Here is a 17,690-nt window from a genome sequence, read left to right as displayed (position 1 = left end):
GGTCAGTTAACAAGAAAATAGGAGAAACATTTGGTGTTAATATAAATAGCACTCACATTTACTTTAATCCCATTACCACTTGGAAAAACAGACCATAAACAGATACTACTGTTCAATGAAGATAAGTTAGACTTAATGCATATGGTGTGTTATGTAGTCAATATTACTGTAATCCTCACATGTCCAACTCTTCACCCACTTAAATGTCTTGATTACATGGTGGCTCACAAGTTTTTAAGATGAGAATGTCAGCCATCTGTATTAGCAATTATCATTAAATGGAGTATACAAATTTTAGCATCCATTTCCCACCCTTATTAAAGCCCGAATGACAAAAAAAGATTAAAGCTTGTGTTTGCTACAATCCCAAGATGACTCTTCCCAGGTCTGCGATGACCTTTGCATCTATCAGTGAATTTTAGTAAAATTTTACAAAATCATGGAATACATTTTTGTAATATCAGAAACCAATCTCCTATGAGCACTGCATAGTGAATGAAAAATTATTTTTAATAGTTCACTCAAAAAAAAACTGTCCTATGATTTGTATGTCATTTGAATATACTTCAGTTTCATTTTATTTTTTTACATTTTAAAAGCACCTTTATGAAGAATTCACACGCTACCACGGGAAATACATGTGGGTTTTGAATGACAAGTTAAAACTGTACAGAAATGTATACGTCATTCAAAACCACTACACTAGCCAAAAGAGACAAAAAGGGAATTCCTCGTACTTAACTTTTTTGTTAACCTATTTTTACATATCATGGTTTTTATAGATGCTAATCTCAGTTTTTGCTGTATTTTTGCCTTTGCTGCAGTAAAAATGCAAATTTACATCTTATCTTGTCTTATTACTAGGCCTCAGTAAATATCATAAAATAAGTTCATTAGATGTACATAATTTACTATGTTGAAAGGATCCCTTACACCTGCTCACTCTATTCACTGCAATCAAATTGAATTAGCAAGGGCAGGAAACAAATGTAATATACGGTAACTTCAACAAAAACTAAATAATAATGATGAGCTTTTTTGTATATGCACACAGACTTCATGCCACCCCTGCATAAGGCAGGGCTGGGCCACCCCAGTCAAAAAAGTCTGAACAACGTGCTTGCAAGCACATCATGTTACCTTGTCCAGCAGCAGGACAGAGGGCTCTGTCGATGGGACAAAGGGGGGAACAACAGGGTGAAAGGGACTCAACTTTAATCAGGTAAAAGTTAGACAACTTCTCAAGGATTACATTCTTTCCTTCTTCTGTCACATCCACAGTGACAGACATTGCTTCTACTGAGAGAGTCACTGTCTGAATTCATGGCTGTAATTTTAAGCCATTTCTCATTGAAACCAACAAATCCTAGAAATAAACATAGAAAAAGCAGAAGATAGTTCTGAAAGTTCCTGTCTTCTTGCTTTTAAAACGCGCAAATGGACTGTTTCTAATGAGCGCAGTGCACTGACCTCTTAATTGAAAGTCAATGTAGCTTGCCCACAAAAGATCTATCTCCCTTCCCCCCGTTATAAGTATAAACAAATAATAAGTCAAAAAGATTTTCAAAAAGAGATTACTTTCTTACACAGAGTAATAATGTCTGTGTTCTGAATAATGGATGCATTGGTCATCACCATACATTGTATTTATGCACTTTAAGAGCAGCATGCCATATAAACATTCCATATTAGCATATAACAATCCGGATTCAAACAAAGCCTCTCTTTTTTTTATTATCGAGTTACTCAAGTGATTCAAGGAATTGTTTTAGCCCACAAGTCAAGTATAAGAATAATTTTAAGCCAAAAAGAAACAATGAGCATATATTGGGCTCCACAGAGAGCTTTGGACACATGGCCTTAAACAGGATCCTTTAACTTAAAGCCCCAATATGTAACTTTTCAGTTTTGGTGCGCTTTGATGCCAACAGCAGGTCTCTGACTGCAACTGCACTGTCATAAAACTGTCAAACAACATGCATTTGTTGACAAGCAGAGCGTGAGGAAGCCGGCACAGACGCCGTGAGACGATAAAGAACCATGTCGACTCAAAAGGTACAGTAATATTACCAGATTTTGATAAAACCTGGATGTCTGCAGTCCGATGTTTAGTATGAGTATATGTATTCAACTGTTACCATGATATCTATAGGCTGTAGATAAATAGCTATATGTATACATGCTAGTTATCAGTTTGTAAGCTTGTAAACTTTTTGGAGACAATGTAAGATGGATATATTTATCCACTTGTTTGCAAACCGGAGACATAACTTGTGTTTACTTTCTGCTCCCGGTAAAGCTGCTAAACGTGAGACAACGATGACATCGGAAATGATGCAGCCTCACGTTATGTCTAAATCTGTTATACATGTAGCCGTTATTAGCAGCCACGTTTTACAACCACTCTTCCTGCAGGACTCAGGACTGTGGATTAACATGTTGTTTACTTTTACCAAGGAACAAAGGAACTGATCAATAATTTAAGTCTCCCTCTCAGACAGGATATTATGAACTTTTACAACACCTGGAATAAACAACAGAGCGGAAACAGAACCTGACCTGGAGCGCTATTGCCATCTAGTGTTAGAATATCCATGAATACATAACCTTCATAATTATACATTTAGATGTGGTATAAAGCATACTCTTTGATATTAGCTATAGAAGGTGTTATTTAAAGACACCAATATTTTCCTACTTTATTAATATGTCTTATTAAGAATGCTGACTGTATAACATGGTTTTGTTCACCTACAGGCTGGGATGAACTGAGGATGTTCCCAGATGGTGTGATTTTCATCTCAACATGAATCTGATAGAAATGTTTGTCTAAATATATGACGTGAACCTAAATCAACATAGATCTGATAGAAATAATATCGAAATGAATATATGGTGACGTATATATGTTTAGATTCTTATTCTTAATCTTATTGAGTAAACTCAATAAGAAAGTTTAAACAATTGTCCTCCGGTCAGAATGGGAGTCACCTCTGGGGAGTCACCTGTGGGGAGTCACCCGTGGGCAGTCACCCGTGGGCAGCACCCCTCTTTGCATGCAGACCCCTCTTCCCTCATCCAGCTGATAAGAGTTCACACTGAGCTCAGAAGTTTTAGTTTTAGTTATTTTTTTTGGTTTGTGAAGTTTAGAGCTTCAGCTCTTGCTCGCTTCTCTTCGGACTTTGGCCCATCCAAATCACTTCTTTTAAATTTGTGCCGTAGAGACGACTCGCTGCCGAACTTTCTTTTTCACGCACAATTTTTGGAAATATCAGTTCTTTTTGGCTCAAGCAAGGTTTTTGAACTTTCTGCTCTAAAGTCTTTGCTCTTCAATTTTGAACGCCAATTCCTTAGTTTGGATTCATCAAGATGGCCACCCGGTTAATCTGAATTGGACATCGACGTATCAAAAGACTCTTTAATATTTTTCCTGTTGGATCCTCTTGAAGCTTCTGAGACGACGGTTGAACCGACGTACAATCTCCATCCCAGCTGCACACTCCGACCAAGTTGTCAAGGCATCTAATCTGGCCCGTGGACCTCTCTGGGCCTGAAAAGAACCGCTTGCCAGAGACTGAAACGCGGGACCAGCCGGCGGAGTTCAATTGAACACATCTCACAGCAAGACTGCTGGTGGCTGGGGGTGTTGGAAGATTGAGTCTTGAGTCGTGTCTATTCAGAGCCCTCCTTTAAATCCAAATAAAATCCAAAAATTCCTTTATCAACTTTTTCTTTTTGACCATTTTCTGATTAAGTTATTCAAATAATACCGCGTCTTATCTCCTACTAAATATATAATATCACCATACATTATAATTGCATTATCCTGATCATAATAATCATATTCTTTATCTGTTTCATCTATACATTATTGTTTACCCCTTTTATATTAAATTTTACACAAAATTCAGGACTTTGTGTGTTTTCTTGTTTAACATTTCCAGAACTTACTTCTTTCAAGATATGAAACTGACAGATTAATTAATTAATTAATACCATTAAAGTTATTTTCTTCCTTTCACAGGAAGTGGTGCCCCCTTCTTTTAATCCGAGGTCAAATAAAGATATAACATCTTAATTTAATTACGCTACATACATAATCTGCAAGGATGTTCATTCTGTTATCTAATAGTTTCTTTCCCATCTTGTTTGGGCAATATTATTACTAGTCTGCGACCATGTATATGTAATAAGTGTATGAGGTTTTTGTTTTTCAACATTGGTTCTCCTTTTATTCCAGGATTCAACTTCAACTCGCCATCAGTGATGAGCAGGAGCCCGGAGTGGAGCAGCATCACAGGCCTGCAGCATATAGACAGTGTGTGTTATGATAGCATGGCTGCTTGGGAGAAGAGAACAGAGTAATGAATCAAAGCTGCTACGTCTGGAAAATCAGAGATGCTTACACAAGTACAGTATCCTGGCTACAGGGTGTGTTGCCTTGTGTAAAAAAGTGTCTTACAGACTTGTACATACATACTTGTTGTGGTTTTGTTCGGTATTTTTGTGCCATTTCAAGTTGACTTTGTATGTTGAGTTCCTTGAAGTCTTTTGTTTTGACCAGTTTACATAATAAAACAGATATCCTTTTCTTCTACTCTATTGTTGTGATTGCATTTACTACCTGTAATTGACCTGTACTGGTAATGGTTATAACAATTAGTAATTGTGTGCATTGCCCACAGATTTTTAGTCCTCTCTTATTTATATTTACCAAATAACAAAAACATTATCAAGGTTTCAAGATTCAAGCGATCACCATTGGGCATAACAACAACAACAACAACGGTAATAATAAAATATGATAATATAATAAGAAGGAAAAGTTAAAGAGATCAAGATAAAATGGTTATATATTAGACAAACATTGACTTTCTATACAAATACAATCTAAAGCACATTTGGGCACTTATTTACACATTCAGCTGCTTGGGGGGGTCTACACTATCCTGGAGCTTTGTTATGATGGACCTGAGCTCTGATGATGCACAGCTGAAGATACAGACAGGCAGAAAGTTTAGGAGCAGTTTCTTCCAGTGAAATGTGAGGAAAGTTCAGCTGTGGGTGGTGCCTGTGGATCATCAGCACTAGACTCTGTTTAGTAGGAAGGCCCGTTCATCTTCAAATTGTTCTGCATCAATGGGTGTAGTCTTGTCTCTTTCAAGGCGTTCACACTCCAGCTCTTTGATTTTTATTGCAGCAACTTCAGGACCTTGGACAACAATATTATTTTGCATTAGAGTGGTTTCATATTTTCACTGTTTAGTTAACAGCAACAATACATTTGTACGTTAGACAACTGTACTACTAAATACTTAGGTCTTGTGTCCATCACAGTTTCGAGCATGATATTCGGCGGTTCTGGGGCCCGTTTCTGAAAGAAGGTTTTGTGCAAACTCTGAGTCAATTAACCCTGAAATGAGGGAAACTCTGGGTTATCCGTTTCAGAGGGGGAGGTCACTAAAACCCGAGAAAGAGGGGTAACTCCAGCCCGTTCCAGAGGGAGAGGTAACTTTACCTCTGAGTCGGTTACTATGGTAACTGAGTCTGTGAACCTAACCTGGTCGGGAGCAGGTTTTCTCTCGGTCTCCTCCCTCTTTCAGAGCCAGAAACGCCGTTTCATTTCCTCATTCTTTCATTCAGTCCGTATCACACGCGTTAGTGAAGATTCACAGTTTGTCTGAATAAAAATCCAGGTTGTTTTAATATGATAGCCTATGTTAGGTAGGCATTACTACAGCATATAAAACAAACAATTTTATCGAACATGGCGTCTTTTAGTCGAGCCTCATAAAAGGTGTTACATTACTCCGCAGGGAATTAGAGCCGAACGTCAGGAGATGTTCATTTAGGCCTAATTAATTAATAAACTAAACAGGATAAAGGTGAGAGGACATTTAGCCTAGGCTATGTGTGTGAATCATAGGTGTGAATACAGCATTAGCCTATGTTGGAGATAAAGTTAATGCACAAAATAGACTCTGAATTAAGTTAACTTTAAATCTATATGAGCCTATTATGTTCTTATATTTCATTTTGTGCTGTTTTAAAGTCGCTTTTCTTCTGCTGGGTTGCATCTTAATGAAAATAAATTGTAGGTTAAATACAATTCCACCAGTTTTGACCTGCAATATTATAATTCTGATTAAATATTAAATTAATAGACTTTTTTAAATATTAATTTTAGACTTACGTGCCAACGCGAGCAGCTGTTTTCTCTACTCCACTCTCCTTTGCTGCTGTTCCTTTTTTTCCTTCTTAAAACCTGTTCATATTCGCCGTATGTCCACATGAAGATAGGCTATATTTCAAAATAGTTAAAGTAGGAGGATCTCTTTTTTGTCACCTGTTGCCATGGTGAATCGTAGAATCGAGGCTCCATTCATGTTGGCTTTTTATCGTTGTGGTGCACGCGCTGAACACCGAGTGAACCTACTAAGAGTTGATTTAACTAATTCAAATCTGCTGATCTGGAATCGAAAACTCAGAGTTTCCCATCTGAGAGTAAACCAACTCAGAGCTCAGGGTTAGACTGATGGTTTGTTGAACCTTCTTTCAGAAACAGGCCCCTGGTGGTTATAATCAGTAGCTGCAAGCAAGGTCAGTGTTCTGTATACAGGTGGGCTGTGACCAAACTGCTTCTCTGCATACATAAGGGTGTGCTTTTGGAAGTTATCCAAATCTGAAGTTGTCTTGTTGGGTAGAAAAGGCAGACAGAAAAAAAAACCTGCTCTGTTAGTGACATACTTCTCACTTCCACTTCATACTGCACCAAATAACATAAAGGTGAGCAGAGTCCTCAGCTTGAAAATCAGCTGGAGACATAGAAAGAGTCAAAATATAAATGCAGTGTGCCATTTCAAATACATTTTGTAATGGTCCTAAATAGCATTGATGCATCATGCAGCCATTGTCGATTTGAAAAAAAGTGGAAATATGTTTGTATGGAAATAATTACAAATACAAGCATTTGCATGACTGGAAGGTGATCTGCGAAATATATATTCGTGTGTTTGAGATGCAAGTCAAATTCACCTGGATTACAAGACATCAGCCTCCTCCTCTTCCTCATTCAGTAGCTGAACACCTTGGACAGCAATCAAAAGACAAGTAGAATATTACATTTTACCATTCAATGACAGTATTTTTTTCAATAATGTTAATCCATGAAAACATACCTGTCGCGGTTGTAGGTTGCATTTGTTGATGGAGATGATACTGATCGCCTTTTTAGAAAGCTGGAATAAAGTTTGAAGTCATTATGCTAGTTGATACAACTGTGCAGAGTATGCATAGTTAACGTTAGTTTCAACACGAGAAACTTTGCATACGCGCTGCTCAAATAATTAGCAGCCCGAGGTATCGTAACCTGAACCCGGGACAATATGCTGTCTATATTATCATGCTACGGGCTAAACTTCAGCAGACATGCACTGACTTTGCTTTCAACCACCCGCTAATGTGTCGATAACTTTTTTCGCGGTGCATCAGTCAAAGTCTGCCCAAATAACTCTGACATGTGTCGCTAATTCATCATCTGGGACAGTAACGTTATTCTGACATTCTGGTCGTTATATGACATAGACTGAATGGGTTTGTGTTGAAACAACTGATAACTATGATGCAAAGAAATAAAACAACGTTTATAATGAGCATAGTACTCACCAGTTCAACAGCAGCAGTGCCAGCTCGGTATCTGACTTACAGCACCACCGTTCCCCGAAGCTCAATCCAACGTGTAAAAGCCTCTCCAGTATTTACTTATGTCCAGTCTCTTGTTCGGTCACTCTCTCTTTGTTCTTTATTTTATTCCTAGCTTCATCCGTCAACGTACTTTTCCTCTTAGCCTGCATCAAGCAGTACAGAGACGAGCTTACTCCTAATATTTACAGTCTCTGCTAACTCAAAAGGGACTTGTAAACTAGTGCCGTAAAGCAGTACGTACCTCTCACGAGATGAGCTTACAAGCAAAGATTTTAAGGTTGAAAAGTTACATATTGGGGCTTTAATTAAGTTGTTAGTAAAAATGTGGCTAATTTATAATCAAGATATCATGTCACACAAGAGGACATAGTTTTTGGTGACATGTATCGAGTTCCTGCCCTTTTTATCCAATTCATAAAAGTATTGTAGCGTTCTACTCAATGAAGTTAGGAGACATTATTCAGCTTGCATGGGGGTTTATTTCCAAACTTAAAACAGGCTACTGTACGCCATAGCCAACGGCAAAAATAACAAACCTATAGCCTCTCTCATAGTCACAACAGACGTCGGCTAAGCTCACGCACACGCACACACACACCGCAGTCCCACCTTTCCTCAAGCTCTTAACCAATCACCCACTTGAACAACCTGCATAGACACTGTCATAGGCACTTGAAATAACTAACAGGCTTGAAACCTCTCAGAACTGCTGTAAATCTAACATATTCACTGACTTTAAGGAGAACTCAGTAACTGCCATAACAGTCGTTAGCTTAACTAACAAAACATGAAATCTAATCCGTTACAGTATTTATCTATTGACATATGATGGTGACTGTCACACTATAGGACATGTTCTAGGTTCAAGTCCAACAAAGTAATGGTTCACCAATTATTGCATTAGTGAATAGTAATTATATGCATTCTTACCTATGAAAATGCCATGTCATGTCAACAAGCCACATATAAGGGGTGCATTATTTTCAATATCAAAATTGCACCATGGAAAAGTGGAATTAGCTAAATCTCAAAAGCAACAAGTTTTCATACAAGTAAAATGTTGAACAAAAGCATTAAGATTAGGTAGTGTTGTCCTTCGGCTATGCCCTGGCATTCTCTGTTGTTCTTGGGGTTTTTTGTCAAGATGCAATCAAATGCATCATCCATACGATTTAAATTGTATTTTATTCCAGCAAAAAAAAAAAAAGTTAATAAATTGTGTTGTCTATCAATAAGACAACAAAAATACATCATGTGAACATGTTAAACTTTCTTAAAAGGCCTTAAAACAAAACGCTTGGCTGCCTCTGTTCCCTTTTAGCGTTGTACACCAGACGCCTAGATGTCGTGATAGGATATGTAAGCGGCGACATTTTGAAAGAGGATTTCCAATTTAAAATCTGAGTGGGAGTCCATCACACTTTTTAGTTACAATGTAGTTTTACAGGTTAACATACTAGGGAAGTTCATTGACCCATACCGTTTATAAAAGACCATTTAGAATTTTTAACTATCTTACTACACCGGTAGTTTCTTAAAAAGTATGCTAATATATCTTTGAGTCTTCTACATCAAAGTATGCTCGTTGGACCTATGTTAATGTAACATAGTTAATAAGGTCTGGATTAAATCCAGTTAAATTGCGCAACAATGTCTGCTGTCAGAAATAACAAACTGCAGCTCAGCGGTGGCAAGGTAACTGCCTGTTAATGCCTCAGAGAAATTACATGTAAATTGACATTAATGCACATACAAGTAAAGATGGCTGTAGTGGCAATCTAACAACAAAAAGTGCCACTGGAGGGAATTTTAAGTCATTTCCAACTCATGGTGGGTAAAAAATGGAATGTCCGCCATTAATTATGTTTTAAGTATTTATTTATTATTGTGCATTTGAGTTTCAAACCAGTCATTATGTTTTGACATTTCATCCTCAGGTATAAATGATTTTAGTGATTTCTGCAGCTCTGTTGCTACAACACTCAGTTTTAAAGTCATTTCATACTTTGCCTCCACTTCAGAAACAGTTTTGTTTGAAAGCACCAGTTGTTCTACTTCCTTTATTAATTTGTGAAGTTTCTTTAACTTGTAATTTTTTTTCTTTTGATTTGACATTATTTTTGTCTCCAATGCTTTCACGGTAAGTTTAACCGGTCTTTTCTCCGTTTCACTTTGATTGACAGGTGCGTTCATTTCCGCGTCACTCATTTTGATTACTCTTGTAAACAGCTGAAGTTTTATTAAGAATTGCAGCAGGATTTTCCTGTATCCCGTCTATGAAAAGGCCAATCTTTTCCACAGATTGTAACAATTCTAAATCGATCCTACCGTGAATCTTTGGTGTTTTTGCACAGGCTGTCACTTGCCGGCGTCTTGTTGAGTAGATACAGCTGAAGCGGATCAGAGCGCAGCACTGCCAGTCATCAGCTTCGAAAGGCTCTGTCCATTGAAACCAAGTTTTTCAACAAAATGTAGTGGCAATCTAACAACAAAAAGTGCCACTGGAGGGAATTTTAAGTCATTTCTAACTCATGGTGAGTAAAAAATGGAATGTCCGCCGTTAATTATGTTTGCAGTATTTATTTATCAGCAGTCTTAAAAACACGGGTGTAGGCCTATTCTGCATCAGACGAAACTAAACAAAAATAAAGTCTAAATGCGCTAAAATCTTCACACACCTATGGTTGAAAAACTGTGTGACTTCCACTAATTCCCTATCCCCATTCACCTGTGTCTCCCCTTTCTACCTACCTGTGGCTGTAATTACCAACTATGCCCAGGTGCGCAGGTGACGTTTGCAGCAGAAAAACGTCCACACAACCAACCACACACACAAACCACAACACACATGAAATTGGCGACAACAATGGCTATATTTGGTTAATTGTGATAAGTTTCAACAATAATTTCACCATGTTTTTGATAAGCTAAAGCTCTGTTTTTGTATGTTTTGTCCATTTAAAAGTTTGCTAAAAGATCGCTAGCTAACATTAGCATTTTACCATCTTCTCGGCAGGTGTATGTGCTGTAACGTGGAAGATTCATCTTTCTACTCTGTTTGTCTTATTACAATGCAGATGTAATAAATGGCTGTTATAACCCACATGAGCGGCTCCAGAGATTCACTGAAGACTATCACATAGGTCACATTAACAACATGGAAGAATAGTGTTTTATAGAAAGATTAAGCTAACCTTATCCTTTAACTTTAGCGAGATAACACTGTCTGTCCGACAGACCAATGAATAGATGTTGCGGCTGTATGTTACTGCACACTAAAAACTTACATGTGTTGTAAAATAACCAAGTATTACGGATTTACAAGAGTCCTGAGAGGATGTAAGTTGACAAGCTATCACGAGCGCGGCAAATAAAGGGCCGCCACATTGAACGTGGCCTGACATGCGCAGTTGGGGGTCAGTTGACCAACATCTGTTTTTCCCCCATCTGAACACTCAAAGGGAAATTCTCTGACCGCTATCATGTATTTTTATGTGTGAACTTAAAAACTCTGGCACTTCAAATTGATGCAATTGCCTAAATGAGTAAGACACTAAAGTAGGTTTGAGAAGTAAGTAACAAAAGGAACTTTTTGAAATAAGCTCATATTTGCCACTGAAAATAAACTGCAACTTTATGAAAATCAAGTTATACAAGTATAAGATCTGACGGATGTAAGTACTGGATTTAATTTAGCCTACTCCAACTGCCATATGAATTAATATTTATAATTCTTATAATTATTGTGGTTGTTTTTTTCTTCTTTTAATTTCAAGTAAGACTTCCGGAATACACGGTCATGTTGCGTGTAAATGATTCCCACAGACAGTTCATGCGGGTTCATGGAGCATTCATGTGCCTTTTATTGCCGTTTTCACATGACAGTCCCTGAAGACTCCTCGTTAACTCAACAACTTCCTGTTACGAACGTGTGTCCTTCAAAATAAGAGCACATTGTAATACTAACAGATTACACCCTGATTACACCACATACACAGATCCCTTCACAATAAAAGGAACAAATTGTTTACCTTAGTTTTTATGTTTTTTTTTATCAAACATGACCCACATGTGAGGCTAGAGTTGCATTTTATTTATTTCAAAATGGCATAAGATATTTAAATATCCTATGCTGTTTTTGCATTAGCAGAAACGTTATTCAATAGGCAGTTCAGTCTGTTTACAGTCTATGGTTTGAACTCAGTTGACAAACTTATCTGCTCCGTTTTGTCATTTTTGCTCAACAATGCTGCCTTCAAGTCCCATTTCTCGAGTTCTAAAATTGTAGGCCTAGGCCTACTTATTCCGTGGGTAACATTTGCAGGTTTAAAAAATAAAAAAAAAACTTGTTGCGCACTCACAACCAAATAATAATTATAGTGGAAATTGTTATCCCTTTTAATTTCTTTTAATTCAATTTCCTTCCAATATAGACTAGCTACATATCCAACCTCTATCAATAAACTGACATATTACTATTTCGGGTTGTTGTTGGTGGCTGTTGCATACAGTGGTATGTACACTTGTTTGCACCTAAGACTTTCTTCAAGTAGAAACAAAAAAAGATTCCGGGATCACGTGCATGTATAGGGTTACTTGGGGTCACACTCAGATGTATACATTAGAGTTTAGGGTTTACTTTTGCGTTATTTTTTCCTGTGCTTGACCTCTGTTGTAGTATTATTTTTTGCATGATAGCTACGAGCAGCTGTAGAGAGTGGTCTTAGATTACATCGAGCCCCCCTAGTTTGTCCTCTGCACATTGGATGGCAGTAGAGGTTTTATCAGACTTCCATAGGGCGTGTCCTGCTCAGCAGTCCAGACGCCATGGGTCTTCTCAAAGAAGTCTACCATAAAACGGAGCCATCTGAAAAGGAGTTGTAGGGTCGATCACATTGTGTTTTTATATAGGCTAAACTATCTAACTGTCTAGATTATCACCTACTCACGCCACTGCACCACGATGCCTTCAATTCAAAGCTTAACCATGTATATCGACGCGCTGAATGAGCACGAGACGTTTTCGGAAGGAGACACTATTGCTGGAAAAATAACTCTGGTCTTAATAAAGGAGACGAAAGTAGAAAGCCTGTTTGTCAAAGCGAAAGGGGACGCTAATGTGCGATGGACGCGAAAGCAAGGCGACAAGACGTACACATACTCTGCAAACAAGAGATATTTCAAACTGAAGGACTTTTTAATTCCGGAGCAAACCAAGGGTAGGTGGTACATGTCTTGTTAGTTCTGCATGCCTTAACCCATTGAGATTAAACTATCACAACAGTGTGTAGGCCCTCTTTATTGTTCTCGTCCTGGCTGTTACTTTGAGCTGTTTTCCTTTTCTATTTATTTCATAACTAGGCAAGTCTGCGATTTTACAGTACTGTAAACGATAACTCAAGAACACCATAAAATAATAAACAAGTTAAATCCCACATTCAAAACTTAAGAAAAGTGCATAATGTGGGGGCTATCAGCCTAACGGAAGTGGAAATTGTGAATTCTGTAAAGTTAGCCTTGAATTGATAATTGTGTGGGAGGGTCAGCTGGTGTAAATGTTTTACAAAAGTATATTGCTTTTTTTATTCTATAATAGAACAAAGTACATTTTTAAACAAGTTATTTATGAAAGGGGAGCATGTAAAGGAAAACAAAGAATAAATATTTTCAGCTTCAATCAATCAATCTTTATTTGTATTGCGTCAACTCATAACAAGTGTTATCTCGAGACTTTTACAAAAAGCAGGTAAAATACCTTAGTCTTTGTTTTTTGATATTACAAAAGAGCAGGTTAAAAGACCAGCTTTTAAGTAAAGATACTTCGCTTTTTTCATTGACTGCATTCATTGCCATCATAGAAGCAGTTGAATGGCAGTGATCAAGGTCATCATTAACACCAAAAAACTTTTCCTTCCAGACACTTTACTTCCCCAAGGAATCCATGTCTATAAATTCAACTTTCGCATACCCCCAGGGTGAGTGAAGACTGTTATGGCACAATGCATCTGATTTGAACAGACAGTAGTAGACTACTCTTGTACAGTCTGTACAATAATGTTAAACGCTGTTTATAGATGTAATCCTTTTCAGATAATGTGTAATTTATGCATGTTTTCCCACTACAGAAGCTTTCCGTCATCGTTCCGCGGCCATCATGGAAAGATTGTCTACATGCTGCAGACAAAGCTGTCCAGGAGTTGGAGGATGGACCGTACAGTCGATAAGGAGATCAATTTTGTCTCAAAGTCCATTCCAAACCTTCAGTCGCTGATGGTAGGCAAATCATTGAAACATAATGAATACAATTTGACAGATACTATCCCGCCTTCATGAGCAGGAATACACTTACAGCGAGATGTGGGTTGAAAAAAAAACAAAAAGCAAGAACAATTTTAAGGAGGACATGAGGGAAGCCCTACAAACTACTGTCCTCCACTTTAAAACTACTGTATCTTGCATGCACATTTACTGGGTCCATCACTAATGGCATAAGAGCCACTTGGGCTTGTCCTGCTATTAAATATCTAAGGGAACTGCTGCTTAGATTTAGATTTGCACGCCACAAATGTAAAAAACTGTTTTTTAATTGTTAGAGACTTTCCTGTTGTCCGTTTTCACATGTTATTTCTTCTATAAAGTAGTTCTTATGAAAAGGGCTCATAATTAGTGTTTTCAAACATGCACAAAACTCCTGAAATTCCACAAAATATTCTGGTGAGCTGCATGTGTAAAAGCAAAATGAGGATTTCTTTCACCCTGACTATACCCAGAGTTTTCCTGCCAGCCCCCCCCCCCTCAAAGTAAAGCGTTGTAAAGTAAGGGTGAGCTGATGTGTGAACACAGCTGGAACTATTCAGGAAAATTCACCACAAGCGAGCAGGCAGGGATGATGACACAACATTTACTTCACGCGACAGGTGAGCATCCTGTGCAGTCATCGTGCATGTTGTGGAGCTGCTTCGTACAGCTTATATGTTTCTACCATACATTCGTTATCTGTTGTACGTGCAATTACACGTGGCATTGATACAAAGGCACAAACTGTGATCAAAGCATCAGACTCTGTCGCTTTGACTGCCATTTCTGCATTGTCATTTTTTATATTATGTCCTGCCTCCTGAGACACCACCACCACCACCACCCCCTGTCAGATTGAGCTATTCAGTGTTGCTCCTATGGACCTGGGTATTACCCTGAGACACTTCACATAACATGCTCTGCATTCTCGTAATAATAGAAGTGGATCAAGAGTAACCCCCCCCCCCCCCTTTTGTTTTTCTTTTGCACTCCAGTTGCAGCAAGTTGGTTCAATCAAAAAAGAGATGGGTCTTTTCTCTAAAGGAAATGTGCACATGGATGCCACTATTGACAAAGGGGTTTGCACTGCAGGTAGGACAACCCCTCCGCAGATTTTAAGATGATGAGCAAGATGGTTACAGTTAAGAACAAAATAATAATTTAAATGATTCTTAAATGAGTTTCAAAGAGTTAAGACTGTTTTCTGGGATTTGGAAATAAGTATAAATTATCAATACATTTGGGGAATTGGGAGGTTAAGATTTAAGAAATATTCATATTAAACAAATGCAGTTGTCTATGCAATGAATACAGAAATAAACAAAATGAATATATTTTAAAACCACTTCTATTTGTATTACACCTTACTGTGTTGTTTTCCTCATAGGTGAAACTTTGATGGTTGTTGCAAAAATCAACAATTCTTCTTCAAGTGAGATGACTCCCAAATTCCGTTTAATCCAGGATGTGGTGTACCGTGCCAACGGAAGTACCAAACATGAAAGCAACACTATATTGAAAATGCACGACAACTCCATCAAAGCCCAAACACAGAAGGAGGTTAGGTGTGAAATGAAGCTCCCAAGGGATATGGGACAGTCCATCCACAATTGTGATATCATTTCAGTGGCGTACGAATTGAAGGTATGCACAATTGCAACTGTGTAACTTAAATTTAAAGCAGAGTCAGTTCAGTTCATTGACAGAGCGTTTTTTAGTAACTGCTGAGTCATCAGTATTGATAGATGTTTTCTTTCTATTCGACTTTAAAATAAAAGCATTTTGCCAATGAGTCTGTCTTTTTTTCCCTCTCAGGTGTACCTGGACATCAGTTTTGCTTTCGACCCAGAGATTGTGTTTCCGTTGGTCATATGTTCTCCTAGCTTAGCTTCTGCCCTTCAGCCTGGTGTGGATGCAGGTCCCACTCCATCAGGGGCCTATGGGGGTCCAAGCAACATCAACTCCCCTTCCCATGCAGTGCCTTTTGGTCCATATCCTCAATCTCCACAATCAGGTGGTTATGGATACCCAGGAGTCCAAAGTTATTCACCATCACATGTGCCTCCAAATTACCCACCAGTGAATGCTGCTCCACCAAGTGTCTTCTGTGCTCAACCAGTTCATGTGAGCTGGGGCTACAACAACACGCCCCCACGGCAGGATTCTCCATATGGATATCCATTTTCGTCTTCATCATCTTCGCTTCATCCTCCACCTACTGCCCCAACATTTCCCCCAACCCGAAGTGCCCCAGAGCTCCAACCCCCACCCCAGAGTGCCCCAGAGCTCCAACCCCCACCCCAGAGTGCCCCAGAGCTCCAACCCCCACCCCAGAGTGCCCCAGAGCTCCAACCTTCCCCTGCTCCACAATATAACATATCACCACCTGCTCCTGCATACAACCTGCTGCCCTCTGCGCCAGTGATGAACACAGACTTCCTGTCTCAGTCTGATGATGCTCCTCCAGCATATTCACTCCTTTTCCCCTCTTCTACTACCGAACAGTCTGATGCAAGATAATAGAACATAGCCTGGATGACTAAATCTGTATACTTTTATGTTTCAGAGCTCACCACTAACTTTTAAATGGCATAAGCTCTTGATTTGAAAGACTGAAATATATCGGGCATTATCGCTTACCCTGTGTATTGAGTAATTGGTTTATGACAAAGTTATACCTCAGATTCATCATGTAACATTATATGGGTTGAAATAAGCCATATTTCATTTCATTTCATTTTTGATTTATTTGCTCATTTCAGTGTATGATTTCAAAACAATAACACACACTATGAAATATTTTCTCATGTTATTTATAAACTGTCCATGAACATCAGGAGCAGGAGGAAGAAAACATGATACCTGCCCCTTTCTTAATAACACAAGTTACTGTTGAAACAAAATCAGATGACTAACCTGTTGTTTTTGTTTTATTTTACAAATCAAGAAATAATTCAACAATACCTACAGAAACAATCAAATACAATATATAAACGTAACCAAAAGGTTTGCAATGTTTTTCTCATTTAAACCTGTTCTCTTTTTGTTGTCCTTATGCTTGTATGTTTAAAAGTGGTCACGTTGCTAGTTATGCAAACAGTACCATTGAGTCTACTAAACTAGTGTTATTAAAGCAGACATTGTGTGCTATATTTAAAGTAAGCATGCCAACAATTATATACAAACATAGACATATTACATGTGACTGTGGTTTTTCTGGTTAGTTCAGGTTCCTGTTAGCTTAAGATAACTAATGCTTCAATTACTCAGACCTCTGTGTGATAAAGGTTGTGTAATTTATGTGCCTTGTTCAACTCAAGTGTCCTAATGTTTTTTACAGGGTATATATAATCTTTATTATATAGGCTACCCACTCTTTCTACCTCGCTTTTCGGTTTTGCAGTTTGGCTGAAAGAATCTGAACAGGAAGCCTACCATATCACTAAAAATGTATTGAACTTTTTAATATTACATTTCTAGAAAGCCTATAGATGTGTTCTATAAGTTAAAGTGTTTTTATTTTGTGAGACTTATCACAATATACTGTTCAAACCTGATCTGTTTCACTCTCAAATTGCCATTGTTTTCTCTGAGTTGTTGATCAAAATAAAGACCTGCCATCTTGTGAATGTTTCAGTGTGAGCATGAAGACTTTGTATGGCTTCTTATCATGCTGTATGTTTAACTTC

General features: G+C 38.1%; 1 protein-coding gene and 2 long non-coding RNA genes across 3 annotated transcripts; 2 read left to right on the top strand and 1 right to left on the bottom strand.

Moving 5' to 3' along the window:
- Positions 1-2,069: 2,069 nt before the first annotated feature.
- On the top strand, positions 2,070-4,597 carry LOC110002458 (uncharacterized). The gene is made up of 2 exons (XR_010668985.1): positions 2,070-3,621; positions 4,241-4,597. It is a non-coding gene; the product is annotated as an uncharacterized lncRNA (long non-coding RNA).
- A 238-nt stretch (positions 4,598-4,835) lies between these two features.
- Positions 4,836-8,406, bottom strand: LOC110002451 (uncharacterized). The gene is made up of 4 exons (XR_002278846.3): positions 7,666-8,406; positions 7,179-7,238; positions 7,036-7,087; positions 4,836-5,212 (listed from the first exon to the last, which is right to left on the bottom strand). It is a non-coding gene; the product is annotated as an uncharacterized lncRNA (long non-coding RNA).
- A 4,091-nt stretch (positions 8,407-12,497) lies between these two features.
- Positions 12,498-17,626, top strand: LOC110002080 (arrestin domain-containing protein 3). The gene is made up of 6 exons (XM_020657724.3): positions 12,498-12,923; positions 13,622-13,679; positions 13,830-13,977; positions 14,997-15,093; positions 15,389-15,645; positions 15,817-17,626. The coding sequence occupies exons 1-6, from the start codon at positions 12,668-12,670 to the stop codon at positions 16,519-16,521; spliced, it is 1,521 nt and encodes a 506-aa protein (XP_020513380.1). The 5' UTR covers positions 12,498-12,667; the 3' UTR covers positions 16,522-17,626.
- The last annotated feature ends 64 nt before the right edge of the window (positions 17,627-17,690 follow it).

Source organism: Labrus bergylta, chromosome 2 (genome assembly GCF_963930695.1).
Source record: "Labrus bergylta chromosome 2, fLabBer1.1, whole genome shotgun sequence".
In the NCBI taxonomy this organism is placed as follows: Eukaryota; Metazoa; Chordata; class Actinopteri; order Labriformes; family Labridae; genus Labrus; species Labrus bergylta.
Note: the sequence above shows the minus strand (reverse complement) of the source record. Positions and strands in the feature narration are given on the sequence as shown.